This window comes from Tupaia chinensis, unplaced genomic scaffold (genome assembly GCF_000334495.1).
Source record: "Tupaia chinensis unplaced genomic scaffold, TupChi_1.0 Scaffold000574_1, whole genome shotgun sequence".
Lineage (NCBI taxonomy): Eukaryota > Metazoa > Chordata > Mammalia > Scandentia > Tupaiidae > Tupaia > Tupaia belangeri.
In genome coordinates this window covers 710,223-724,198 of record NW_006160088.1, presented here as the reverse complement: position 1 = coordinate 724,198, position 13,976 = coordinate 710,223, and the positions used below count along the sequence as shown (strand labels likewise).

At 42.8% G+C, this 13,976-nt stretch overlaps 1 protein-coding gene across 1 annotated transcript in view; it reads left to right on the top strand.

Moving 5' to 3' along the window:
- Positions 1–13,976, top strand: part of LOC102495647 (calsyntenin-2) — a 28,715-nt gene that overhangs the window by 5,292 nt on the left and 9,447 nt on the right. The window contains exons 2-4 of the mRNA XM_006158170.3: positions 7,469–7,617; positions 9,507–9,724; positions 13,545–13,715. Of these exons, the coding sequence (XP_006158232.1) occupies positions 7,469–7,617; positions 9,507–9,724; positions 13,545–13,715 (538 nt within the window). The remainder of the gene's footprint in view (positions 1–7,468; positions 7,618–9,506; positions 9,725–13,544; positions 13,716–13,976) is intronic.

The window sequence follows — 13,976 nt, the reverse complement described above, 5'->3', positions numbered from 1 at the left end:
TTCTTATAGGTGTAAAGTCATTCAGGAGTACCTTGTTTAGTTTCCATGTGTCTGTGAATTTTCTAGGGCTTTCACTGTAGTTGATTTCAAATTTGATTCTATTGTGGTCAGAAAAATGGTAGGTATAGTTTGTTAAGGCTCGTTTTGTGTCCTATCATGTGGTCAGTCAATCTTCAAAAATGTTCCATGTAGGGGGTGGTAAAAATGTGTATTTTGTGGTAGTTGAGTGAAATACTCTATAGTATCTATAGTATAGACATCTATAGATGTCTGTCAAATCTATTTCATGTATGGCAAGATTTATATCTTGAATTTCTTTATTTTTGTTTAAATGATCTGTCCAGAAGAGTCATTGGGGTGTTGAGATCCCCTACAATTATTGTGTTGCACTCTATCTCTCCCTTGTGATCTAACAGTCTTTCTTTGATGTATTTAGGTGCTCCAATGTTGGGTGCATAGTTATTTACAAGTGTTATATCTTCTTGGTGAATGAGTCCTTTTAGCACTATATAATGGCCTTCTGTGTCTCTTCTTACATCTTTCATCTTAAAGTCTGTTCTGTCTGATACCAGGATCACTACTCCAGCCTTTTTTGGTTTCCATTTGCATGGAATATCTTTTTTCAGCCATTCCCTTTCACTCTATGTATATCCTTATCAGTGAGGTGTGTTTCCTGTAAGCAGCATATATAGGTGGCTTCTGCTTTTGTATCCATTCTGCCAGTCTGTGTCTTTTAATGGGATAATTTAATCCACTAACATTTAACATTATTATTGATATTTGCAGCTTTATCCCTGTCATTTTGTTAGCCATTTTCTCAGTTGTTTTTTGTTCTCCTATTTCTGTTTGTCTCTCTTTAATTACCCTGATACAGCATTCCCCTCAGTGTTTCCTATAGAGCTGGTCTATTAATGGTTAATTCTTTCAGTTTTTGTTTATCTGAGAATACTTTTATTTGTTCTTTCCATTTGAAGGATTATCTTGTTGGATATAGTATTCTTGGTTGAAATTGTTTTTCTTTTAACGTTTTGAGCACATTTTCCCATTCTTTCCTTGCCTGCATTGTTTCAGTTGAGAGGTCTGACATTAACCTAATGGGATAACCTTTTAAGTAACTTGATGTTTTTCCTTATCATTTTTAGAATATTGTTTTTGTCTTTAATTTTTACCAATCTGGCTATGATGTACCAGGGGAGACTCTTTTTATGTTGACTCTACTTGGGGTCCTTTTTATTTCTTGGGCCTGAATTTCTCCATGTTTCTCTATATTTGGAAAATTTTCAGGTAGCATTTCATGAAAGAGGTTTTCTGCCTTTCTTTTATTTATTTATTTATTTTTTTTTGAGAGGTTTTTGCTAAAGGGCACGTGCGCTCACCAGAAAGAATGAAAGAGGTTTTCCATGCCTTTAGCATATTCTTCAGCTTCTGGAATACCCATTACATGGATATTTGGATGTTTCATGGTGCCTAGAATTTCCCATATGTTGTCTTTTTTATTTTGTTTTTGGTTGTTTTTTTTCTTTCTTTTTAGTGATTTGGTCTATGTTGGAGACTTTGTCTTCGAGGTCAGAATTTCTTCTGCATGGTCCAATCTGTTGTTAATACTTTCTAGAGAGACTTCAATTTCTTACATTGTATGCTTTATTTCCAGAAGTTCTGTTTGATTCTTTTTTTTAAGGTATCTATTTCTTTACGAAATTCTTCTTTCATGTCCTGAAATGATTTACTCATTTCCTGGAACTGATTGTCTGTTTTCTCTTGCATCTCATAGAGTTTTGTCACTATGAATATTCAGAATTCTTTTTCTGATGTTACCGTGTACTTCTCTGTGCTATCCAGTGTTGGTGAGGGACTACTACACTCACCTGGGGGAGAGATACCACCATAGTTTCTCATGTTTCTATGAGATCTGTGCTGGTTTCTAGATCTATGCTGGTTTCATCTGATGCAGTATTCACTTTTTTCTATTTATTGGAGTAAATTCTGTAGTACTGGTAGAGGAAATTACACCCTTAGTTCCCAGGTGTGTTCCTACTGAAGGGCTCTGTCTCCCAGGTCATACCAATTAGGGGTAACTTTAGATGTTTGGTTCCTCTCCAAATGTTCAACTCTTGATGAGGTGGTTATAAGCTAAAAAGATCTAACTTAGTGAAGAGGGTCAAGTCACCAGCTGCACTCTCCCCAGTGCCTGGATTGGTGTACCCAAAGTCCCAATGTAGCTCCCAAGCCCTGAGCATTAGCTCACCCACTGAGGCCTTCTCAGACTAGGCTTAAGTATCCAGGCCAGTGGTGGGCGGGACAAGTCTAGACCACCGGAGCCACCGGCAAAGGTGTACGGAAAGTCCCAAAGTTGCTTCCAAGCCCTAGCACTGGCTCATCCAAGGAAGACTAATATTTTCTTTGCGTGTGACTTGCCTCCTCCCACATCTCTGGCTCGTTGAAAGAAGTGAGGCTTTCCTGTGATTCAGGAAGCTCTGGTTCTGCTCACAGAGCTCGCACAAGTTCCTCCCTTTCCTCTTCTTCCTGTGATCATACATGTTTCTTAATATTTCTGCAGCATTCCTGGACTCTTTAAATGGTCATGGTGGCTGCCAATTTGTATCCAAACAAGAGACTGTGGAGTAGCCACCTTCCTAAGGAACACCCTGTGTTGGAACCAGCAGTTAGCGTAATGCCTATGTTGCTGGACTCCCACGTAGTCAACCGCGGTTCGCGTCCCAGACCCGGTGGCTTAAAACTCACGCTGGGCGCATGTGCGTGCGTGCCCAGGATCCCGAGAGGAGAATGGAGGAGAAGGGATTGTGGCATGACCCACCCTGGGGGGTGATTTCTCGCTTTCTATCTCTATATCTCTCACTGTCTGTCTGGCGAGCGTACGTGCCCTATAGCGAAAACCTCTCCAAAAAAAAAAAAAAAATAGGAACACCCTGTACTGATTTTCAGAGCACAATCCCTGCCAGTCTCCACAGGAGGGAACAAACAAGACACCCCTAGATTCACATTACACTATCAATACTTACTAGTTGGGTGACCTTAGGCAAGATACTTAATCCTTTAAGCCTCAATTCTTCATGAATAAAATAGACTAAGTATTATTCATCTTGTAGTGATATTGTAAGAACTGAATTATATTAGGTTGTTGGGAAAGTCATGCTCTGTTTTTGTATGCAAAAATGTTTCATGACCTTCCTGACAACCCAATATATAGGGGATATGTATGTGTCTGTATACACACACACACACACATATCCTAGCAAAATTAATCAGCTCTCAACAAATCACAGCTCATTTCATGGCAAAGAGTGGCAGATTATCACCTGTCTCAGCCCAGAGAGTCTGCCAGGTGTTCGAAAAACCAGCAAGATGTCTGGCAAGCCATGGTCAGCCTGCCTCCTAGGAACAGGCCCGGGATTTGAGCAGAGCCTTCACTAATAGCTGAGTCTACTACATAGCTGGAGGCATTGGACAACCTTCTAGGAGAAGTAGCCATTCTGAAAGGGCCATCTGTCTGGCATCTTCTTGGCTCAAAGGAAAGAGTCACTATGGCCACAGCTCAGCCTCTCAAGGGAGAATGAGTTCTGTCATCCTTGGCTGGAGTCCCCAGCATGCCACCATCTCCCGTCCCCACAGTGATACCACTTACGAACATGTCTCTGCTATAATCAGAGACCTATTCACAGAACTGAGAATACTGCAGTTTAAAAACAAAACAAACAAACAAACAACCCAAAACCTATTTTGGAGGGTCTCATCAATCCTGCAAGTACTATGTTAATGCCTAAGTCAGTGCTCTATGACAGCCCTCTAGCTGCTCTGGCAGTCAGAGCAAAGAGTCACCAAAAATCCAACACGTCTCTAACCCATTCTTTGCCCTTCTGGCTGCAGTGGGCCTGTGCTCTCTGCTGCTTGCCATGGGATGCTGTCGAACCTCTTGATTTTCCCATTCAGCCTTCACGTGGGGCTCAGAGATCAGCATTCTCTGGAGACCTTCTCACCTCTCTTATGTTTCTCAAGCACTGGGCTCTGTGATGGTGCTGAAAAAGAGTCAGTATACCCCAGGCTTGAAGTGCTCACAGTCTGCTATATGGTGCACACAGTCAACCAGACAGCAATAGCACTGCAAGACTGCTACAGGACAGACAGTGCACAAGGGTGGGGACAGCAGGAGGACAGTGTCAGCAAAACATTTGGAACATTGGTGGTGTTTTTAAAAAATAATTATTTAATTTTAGTTATTGTTATTTTAAATTTGCTATAGGGCACATGAGCTCGCCAGAGAGAGAAAGAGAGGGAAAATGAGAAAGCAAGCTGCCAGATCTGGGACTCGATCTGCAGTTATTCCTGTGAGAGTCCAGCACCTTAACCACCATGCCACCTGCTTGCCCAGTGGTGTTGCTAGAATAACCTCAACACCCTAAGTTGGTGAGTTATCCACAGCAAGAGAGACATCGACCCACAGACTCCCTATGTACCCACCATGCCTATGCTTGAGTGCTCCAGAATTTAGCCCAATGGAGTGGTGTTCACGGCCAGGCATCACAGCTCAGAGAGCCCTCCTCAGGCCTTGAAGGGAATTGGATCATAGGACAAGAAGACTAGGAAGGTAGGAGCGTCCATACAAGCAAAGATAATTACAGCATGAAGAATTAGCACCAAAGCTGTCCTTACTGAACACCTTGTGAATGTTATGAACATTGCATACATTACCTCATAGAGTCCTGGACAGATAGATATCAATTTTCCCATCACTTTAAATAAGGATAGAAGAGCCAGAAAGGAAAAGTAAATAGTCCAGAGTTATACTTTGTACTGGAACTAGAATAGAACAGTCCATGAAGCCTGTGGTCTTTAGAAGATACCACCCAGCCATGGAGGTAAGAATCATGCCTAGGAAGTGCTGAATTCTTCCAAACATCCTGAGCTATTGCAGTAACAAATGATTTCAAAACCTCAGTAGCTTGGCACTTGAAAGTCGATTTCTCTCTTAGACCCACTCTGGGAGGGGGGTGGAGTTTTTGATCTAGAGTGTTGCAGTCACTGAAGTGGAAGGAAAAAAGAGACTGGAACATCCCACGGGGTGTTTCCCTGCCTCAGCCCAGAAGCGCCAGGTGCCACTTCATCATGTCATCTTCTGGCCCTGCTCACAGGTGGCACAAGGCACCTGGGACATGTAGCCTTCTACTAAAGAAAGTATTTGGCGAGCATTGCTAACGACTTCCATAGACCCCGAATGAAAAGAAAACTCCAAGGAAAAAAGTCCCTTTGTGGAGTAATAGGAGTAAAATGATACTGAGTAAAATGTAGGCAGGAGGACCCTTCACTCACGCATTTAACAGGGGCTTTCTGAACACTAGGGCTAGGTTCTGGGATTCAGCTCCCCTGTTTTTAGTGCTCACTGCCACAGTAATTGTGCTGCCCTTTCAAGAGCACCATAGGAAAGATGCACCAAAGCCCAGTGAGGGAAGCTGGAAGACCTCGAGGGGTAGGTACCAATAAAACACTCACGTGATCACCAAGTGAAATGGAGATCAAGTTGCCAGCTTGCTAAGGGCCACCGAGTGGAGACTTACATGGCTCAACATCATTAGTTGTGCTCTTGAGACACCCACTTTTTAGAATCCACACACAAAACGGGATACAAAGATTTTCAAATCAGGTCAGGAAAAGTTAGCATTAGATGGATATTTTTCCCAAACCCATGAAAAGATAGACCAGGAGATATACTCCTTCATGGTAAAAGAAATGCAAATCAAAACTACACTAACTTGGCATTCCTCTATCAGATGGGTAAAGATCCTCAAGTCTGGTAGCATACTCTGTTGTTGAGGTATTGAGAAAAGAGGCATTCTCATATCCTATCAGAAGGAAGCAGATAATGACATAATCGCTAGCAATGGGGCCTATCCAACATTTATCAAAGTTTAATGTGTGTATACTCTTTGATGGGCAGTTTCATTTTTAGAGATTTATGCTAAAAATACATTTGTACACTTACAAAAGGTTATGTGTATAACATTATTCAACACGGCATTGTCAGTAAAAGATTGGAAATAACCCAAATGTCCGTATTAACAGACTGGTTTAAAAATACTGTTTTTCTATACACTGGGATGCTCTACGTCTGTAAGGAAAATAAAGAATGAGGAAGTTTACCATGTCTTATCAAGCTTAGCAAGAATATCAAGATATGAGCTAAGGGGAAAGCTTAAGCTACATTATGGAGTAAGCTACTTTTATTGTAAGAAGGAATAAAATCGGAAATCTATATTTGTTGATTATATATTTATGAGAATGCTTAAGAGTAATTATCAGGATAGGTTAGGTTATGCTGCAGTAACAAAATGACTTAAGATCTCACTGACTTATACAACAAAGTGTTATGTCTTGTTTAGACCTCATGTTCATAATAGATTGGCTATACCTCTGACCCATATCACCCTCACTGTGAGATCTTGGCTGATGGGCTAGCCCCTGGAGGAATTCTGCAAGTTTCATGGCAGAGAGAAGGGAATATGGCGGACCATAAATTGGCCATTAAACCTATTATGTGGGTGTGGACCAGATGATTTGTCTGCTCACGTGACATTGACCAAGCAAGTCACATGACCACTACTTACTGCACCAAGACAATAATGTGTATCCTATCGAGGAAAGCATCTTAAATCACCTGGTCAAACCTGATGCCAATAGAGCAGGCAGGTATAAGCCTCCAAATGAGAGAGGAACAACTAATTATGAACAGTAATGCCATATGCTGCTAAGAAATTAATATAGTAATAATTACCTAGGAGATAAGGTTGTAGAGCCTGAGAAGATGAGAAATAACAGTAAGATGAACACTTTGCACTTAGCACATATACACTTGAACCATGGAAATATATTATTATCTATTCAACAAAGAATTAAGTCAGGTAGCTACATAAAAATATTTCCACATCTCCCTTCCCTGTGATAGACTATTGGATGCATAATCTGAATCTACAGTATGTTCCTGACATCTTATTAATGACAGTTCCTAATAATTCTCGCTCAAAAGCCTGTCAAGTAACTCAGAGGAGTTCCAAGGCAGTTCCTCACATTCCTTTAAGGACGAGTAATGGTTGGGGGAACCTGGAGGGATTAAGAGTCTGTACCTAGCTGAGATCCCAGGTGGTTCGGGGGGAGCATCATATTCACATGGACCTTCACACATGTGGGATACCAAGAACTCGGGATGGGATGGATAAGAAGAAAACCCAGGGCACCTGACAGACATGTAAGAAGCAGGTGATAAAACCTCATGGGATACTGGCAGGGCAGGGGCTTCCAAAACCCACTAGAGAAAAGCAGGACTTCCTCGAGAGGTTAAAGATAATCATTTGAGTATCCAACTGCTTCATGAAGGGATGCCTTTCCATAAAGATGGGGGCTTCCCTGTTGTGCGCATGACCAATCATTCTCTCCCATGATACCCACTTCTGTCTTCCAGTATCACTTCAACCCCTCGCAGTCTGTCCTGGTGATGGAAGGTGATGACATTGGGAACATCAACCGTGCCCTCCAGAAGGTCTCCTACATCAACTCCAGGCAGTTCCCAACAGCGGGTGTGCGGCGCCTCAAAGTCTCTTCTAAAGTTCAGTGAGTGGATGCTGGCCAGCCCAGGGCCCGACTAAGGCAGCAGGGATGGTCCTTGGGGAATATTCACTTTTAAACTGCATTTGCCTTTTCTTCAACTGTCCACAACCCCCCTGCTATCCCTGTGAGGATGCCTCAATGGCTCTGTGTTCTCCTTTTGTTTTCTTCTTTACAAAAATGATCTCTTGTTTTGCTAACTCAAATTCACTTTTCTCCATTTTATTCTGCAATATAAGGCCTGTCAGGTACTGCTTCTATAAATTCTCAGAGAACTAGATTTGAAATGGTCTGATTTAAGGGCATAGCACCTGGTACATAGAAGATGCTTGACAAATGTTTATTAAATTGAATTATATTAGCCAACTCTGCTTCATAGAGTTCCTAAAGATCCAATTTGTTCTGGAGAAAGAGAAGACTTGGTTCTTGTCTCCAGAGACTTAGGTCGAATTAGCTAGATGAGACTATTACTAAAGCCTGTTGATAATCCACTTACTGGACTATCAGAAGACTTCTCAGCCACAGCAGCTACTTGGGAGGGAGGGGTAGTGAGAAAGGGGACTCTGGACTCCAGGGGTGTGGAAGTGGCACTCAGAGGCAAGAGCAGGACTTAGAGGAACAAGGGACAGCTGGGTCTGTTATCTGCCACACTGCTGGGCCTGGGACAGGTGGCAGTTACATTCCATAGTTTAGAGTAATAGATTGGATGCCCCCATCCCGAGAGTCCTGGGAGATAGGAAGCAGGCACCTCTAACTCAGTTCTACATTGGAGTGAAGAAAGGACCAGGCTGGCCAGTATCTAGCTCTGAAATCAGGATCTGCAAAGTGGTGAAGGAAGGGAACACTCGGATTGGCATAGCGGAGGCAGGAGAAAAGTGGGAGCAGGAGCCCACCACAGCTCCCACACCTTGCTCACCCCATAGAAGAGAGTGGGATGGCCCAGCATGGGGTCCACTCAGACGTCCCTTCCTTGAGGGACTTTTCCAAGGCTTGCAAGATGATAGCCAAAGCCAGTTGGAATCCACCTGTTATTCCCAGAACATCTCTTTGGCCCCTTAGTCCCCTGGGTCTTTGGCTTAGATGACCAGCAGAGAGTATCAGCAAGCTGTGCTATGGTCTGATGATAATCAGATCAACCCATATTCACTGAGCTTTTAAGCCACAATACAAATCTGGTCAGCTTCTTTTCTTATGTTATCTGCATTTAATCCTTCCTTCTGTAGAGTAATTATTGTTATCTCCATTGTAGGCATGAAGAACCTGAGGTCCATAAGAGTGGTCCACAGTCACCCAGCCCAGGTGTGACATAGCCAGGCTGTGGACCCTTATCTCATTTCTCAGACTTCACTCTTGTTGTCACACCATTTCCATTTTCCAAATATTTTTGTCACAGCGTTATCAGGAAAAGGGAGCATGACTATAATAGCGTACTGTTCCCACACCCAGAAAAGGCACGCTTCATACTGTGCTCATAGAGACATAACATATAAACTAAGACAGGGGAATTCAGCTATGGGGTCTTGTTTAGTAACATGGCCATAATCAACCAGGCAACCTGCTTACCAAATACCAGTGCAATACAGAACCAACAGTTGCTGTCTAATTCACGTTGCCATTGATCACTTTGTTAAAAGATAATAGAAGGTTTAACAGTTACTTGCTTGTAAATAAAATTTCCACTTCTCCCAAGAACTAATCTTGTCAGTGTCTAGATTGCTAGCAGTTTGTATTAAAAGGTAGCTTTAAATTTTGAGTGTCTCCTGACATCCTCCGTGCCTCTTAGGCAGTCAGGATGCCTAGCCAAAGACTAGAGGCAACCACATCTTGTCCGTGGCTGTATGACAGATAGCTTGGTCTTTTGCTCACCAGTGCCATGACTGAGGCTGTTTTCCCAGGTGCTTCGGGGAAGACGTGTGCATCAGTATCCCCGACATGGATGCCTATGTGATGGTGCTGCAGGCCATGGAGCCCCAGATCACCCTCCAGGGCACAGACCACTTCTGGAGACCTGCTGCCCAGTTTGAAAGTGCCAGAGGAGTGATCCTCTTCCCTGACATCAAGATCGTGAGCACCTTCGCCAAAGTTGAGGCTCCTGGGGACGTGAGAACCACAGGTACATGTGTGCTCAGTGTTGCAGGGTAAAGGGGCTGGATTTCTCATAGCCACATAAAGTCATGTCATACACCCAGACATCAGCATCACCATGGCAAAACCAACCGACCAAGCCCAGTGAACGGCAGGTGGGGAGTGAATGGCTTAGCAAATTACAGTGTGCCCACCGAAGTGCTAGAGGGAAGACAGTTGTGCTAAGTGATAATGAAAAAGAGGAGATGCCAGATGACATGGTATCTACACACAGAAGGATCTCAACCATGTAAGAAGAAAAGTACCAAGAAGGAAACACACCTAATGCTAGCAGTGATGTTCTCTGAGAGCCAGAACGAGAGCCAATTTCTTTCTGCTTCCCTTCCCTTTTCTGCAACTACAAAAATGTTGCATAGTGGGCGTGTATTATTCTGATAACCAGAAGAAAAGCTAAAGATGCAGAAAGAACAAAATATATTACTGCATCTTTATATACACGTAGTAAAAGTCAGGTCTCATTCAGCAATATTACTCTAAGCTCTTGGGAAACTTTCAAATTGTTATTGCCAACAGTTTCATTATTGGGAGGGTTGTGCAGTAAAAGTAGAATAATTCAAATTATCTGCCAAGGAGAAAACCTAGTTGCATGGAAAGCTACAGCATATGCTGGGGTGAGAAAGGAGGAAGAAAAAGGGGGAAAAAAGGAAAAGAGGGAGGGAGGAAACCTTCCTGCGTTACTCAGAATGGCCTGGGTCTAGGGGAAATAACCATTTGAGACCTGTCCTTTGCTGCCTTTTCCGGGAGAAGACTTTCAACCTTCCCTCCTTCCCTCCAAAAGCCATTGCTAATGATGTGCTGGTGGCAGTGAGCCTGAGTCCCTGAATAGCTGCCACTATAATAGTCCTAATTACCTATCGCCTTAAACCACCCTGGTCCCTAGCAATCGGGGTGCTTGAGGGCAGCTCATAAAAATAGATGGTGTTTTAGCACCTGTCCGGGCAGGATGGTTTCCTGGTTATGTGCCACAGTCCATGAGGCTGTGTGATCTCCCCTCTTCCCCTGTCCTCACTGTGGCTAAAATCAGACAGAAAAAGGAGGAAGGAGGGACCTCTGACCTCAGTGGTTGCAGACCGTGACTACAAGCACCCAGATTTGCAGTGTGTGACACCAGCTCATAGTTAGGTAGGGAAAAGCAATTATCTGGGTCCACATTTCACCCCTGCTTATGAGAGGTACATGCAGAGCACACTGCCGAGTGCCCGGAAGCTATTATTAGCACTGTTAAATTTTTACTCTTGTTGTTGAATAATCATTATTATACGTGTCTTAAACGAGCAGGCTAATGGCATCTGCCATGGGGCCTCAGTGACTGACCCCAGCATCATCTTCTGCCTCCATCGACTTACTCTTCATGCTGTCTCAATATTAAAGATGAGAGATTTCCCCCAGCATACACCCACACCTACATACACCCACCGCTCTTTGACACCTCTGTGTTAGCTGACACGTTTACTCTTTCCTCTTTCTAGAAGGTTCCTCTACCTCAGGATCACCATTATTGCAGGCAATATCTCTTCCTTCCACACCTCTTCCAGAAGACTTCTCCCACCACCTCCATGACCCCCAGGCTTACGTACCAGCTGCTCTGTCCACTCCCAACTATTGGTGTTTTCCTCTAGCACACAACATTGCTTAGCCCTTGGTGGTGATTGTCTGTTTATTAAACCAGGTCAGGAACCGCCAAGGCTCAAACCATAGCTGGTTCTCCTCTGGGTCCCGGAATGTAGCACAGTCCCCTCAACACAATAGGAATCCAGGAAACTCTATTGGAAGATAATCTCCCTAATATAATCACAAGAGAAGAATGAGAAAATGGCCGCCAAGATGCCCCCCTACCTAGTGCTAGCTCTCTGTCAGTCCCATCGGGAGACAGGAACCAGCACGATCTAACCCAACCTGAGAAGAAGCCGGCAAAAACTCCAGAAACTATACAATGGCCATTTGAAATAGAGATACACATACACTATAATTGGTGACCTTTCAAGTGTATATTATTGTGCTTTTATATTTTGCTAATGAAAACCAAAACCATTGCAACTGGGAAGCACTTAAAAATTAAGCATATAGAAATTATTTATCAAACATAGTAAGAACACAAAATAGTTTTAGTATCACTAAAAAATTAAATAAGATAAAACAATTATTTAAAATAATTCTCTCGTCTTTAGTATACCCTTTTTTAATTTATATGTTCATAAATGTTTTATAATATATAAAATATAATCCATTTTTATGAATAAATAAATACACTTATTTAAATTATCTTGGTTCACAAATTTTTCAATAAAGAGGTACAAGATCAATCCCAGCTACTTGGGAGGCCGGGGAAGGAGGATTGCAAGTTCAAAACCAGCCTGGGCAGCACAGTGAGCCCCTATGTATGAGCACACAATTAAACAGATATTCGAAGACTGTGGAGTCAGAGCAACATGGTTTCTATCTAGGCTCTTCCCACTTAAATTCTGAGTAATATTGGGAAATTCATTCTACCCCTCTCACTTCCCATTTCCTCACTGGTGAAATGGGGATGATAATGGTACTCCTTTTAACATCTGTCTGTTGGGCTTATTATTTGCACAGTGCAGAGCTCACAGCATGTAGTCCATAAATAACAAATTACTTTTAAGGTGGGCTTTTAATTTAGGACTTCCATCCTCTGTCAGGCATTCAAATACCCAGACATTCTTTGGAGAAATTTTATTTTTTTATTTTAATTTTTTTAATTGCCAGAAGTTGCACACAGTTGCCAGAAAGAGACAGAGGGAGAGAGAAAGAGAGAAAGCACCCTCTCCAGAGGGGATGGTCATGTCACAATCCCCTCTCCTCCATTTTTTCATCCTATTGGGGTTTAGGGCATGCATGTACATGCACCCAGTGTGTTTTATAAATCACCAGGGCCAGGATTTGAATCATGATTGGCCATGTGGATTCCAGCTCTCTTAACTACTAGGCTAGAGGGCCAGACATTTTTGAGAAATTTGAAGTCATAACATTAGGCAAGGACACAGCTAGACTAGCCAAGTTGCTAATGTGCTCCCCAGGAGAACAATAGTTATTGGGGCATTGGGAAAGTCATAAAGCATTTTTGCATAGAAAAACATGTCAGGATTTTTCCCCAATGACCTAATATATTAACTTAACTGGTTAATTAATTATTGTTATTAACTATTGGTTATATTGTGTTGATCTAATTAATCATTAATTCATGATTCCACTCCATTTTAGAAATGCTTAGTAGTAACAGCTCCGTGCCAGCCCCTGGGTTAAACACTGAGTACTGAATCATAAAAAGACGGTGCTTCTGCCCTTGAGAACATCAGAGTCTAATGAGAAAGGCAAATAGGCACAAAATGACTGCATGGAGAAAGCTTCAGTGCATGGAGTATGGCCACTTACTTCTCCCCTAAGTGACAGCTGTTGCTTACAAAGCACTTACAACGTGCCACACTGTTTTCAGTCCTCTCAAGACAATTACCCTTTGTAAAAAACAAAGGAGGAAACTGGGTGGAAGTAGAGTTAATGTCTAACACAACATAGCTTCTCAGTAGCAGAACTGTTATTCAAATTCACATCTTTTAACTACAGTATTTATGCCCATCCCATTAATTCATGCCACCAACCTTGGGGCTGTCTGGACATATGAGCAGTGTACACAGAATTTGACATCACATAGCTTCTCCCAATCCAGCCTGAACAGGGAGTGTAATACAGAAGAGAAAGATGAAGAGCAGGGACTATTGTCTGAGCTGTTCCTCATGCCTGTGTTTCCCATGTTTATCTTTCCACAGCCCCCAAATCAGCAGTCTTAGAAGAAATGCTTCACAATTTAGACTTCTGTGACATTTTGGTGCTTGGAGGGGACTTGGACCCAAGACAGGAGTGTCTGGAGCTCAACCACAGTGAGCTCCACCAACGACACCTAGATGCCACTAACTCCACTGCAGGTTATTCCATCTATGGTAAGGGCATGTGCCACCCCTTTTGCCCCAGTAGTGTCCCCTTGACCGCCCTTTGCCAGGGAGCCATGAGTGCAGTGGTAGCTCTCATCTGTGGAAGTGCATCGTTGAAGCCTTAGGGGCCAGGTGGCAGTCCTTGTCCTCAGGGCATAGATTCCTTTGGTGAATCATTCTAGCATCTTGGAGACCTGTTCTGCATCCTCACCCTTCTTTTTTTTTTTTTTTTTTTTTTGGGAAATCCCTTCCTCCACATTCTTTCTCGCG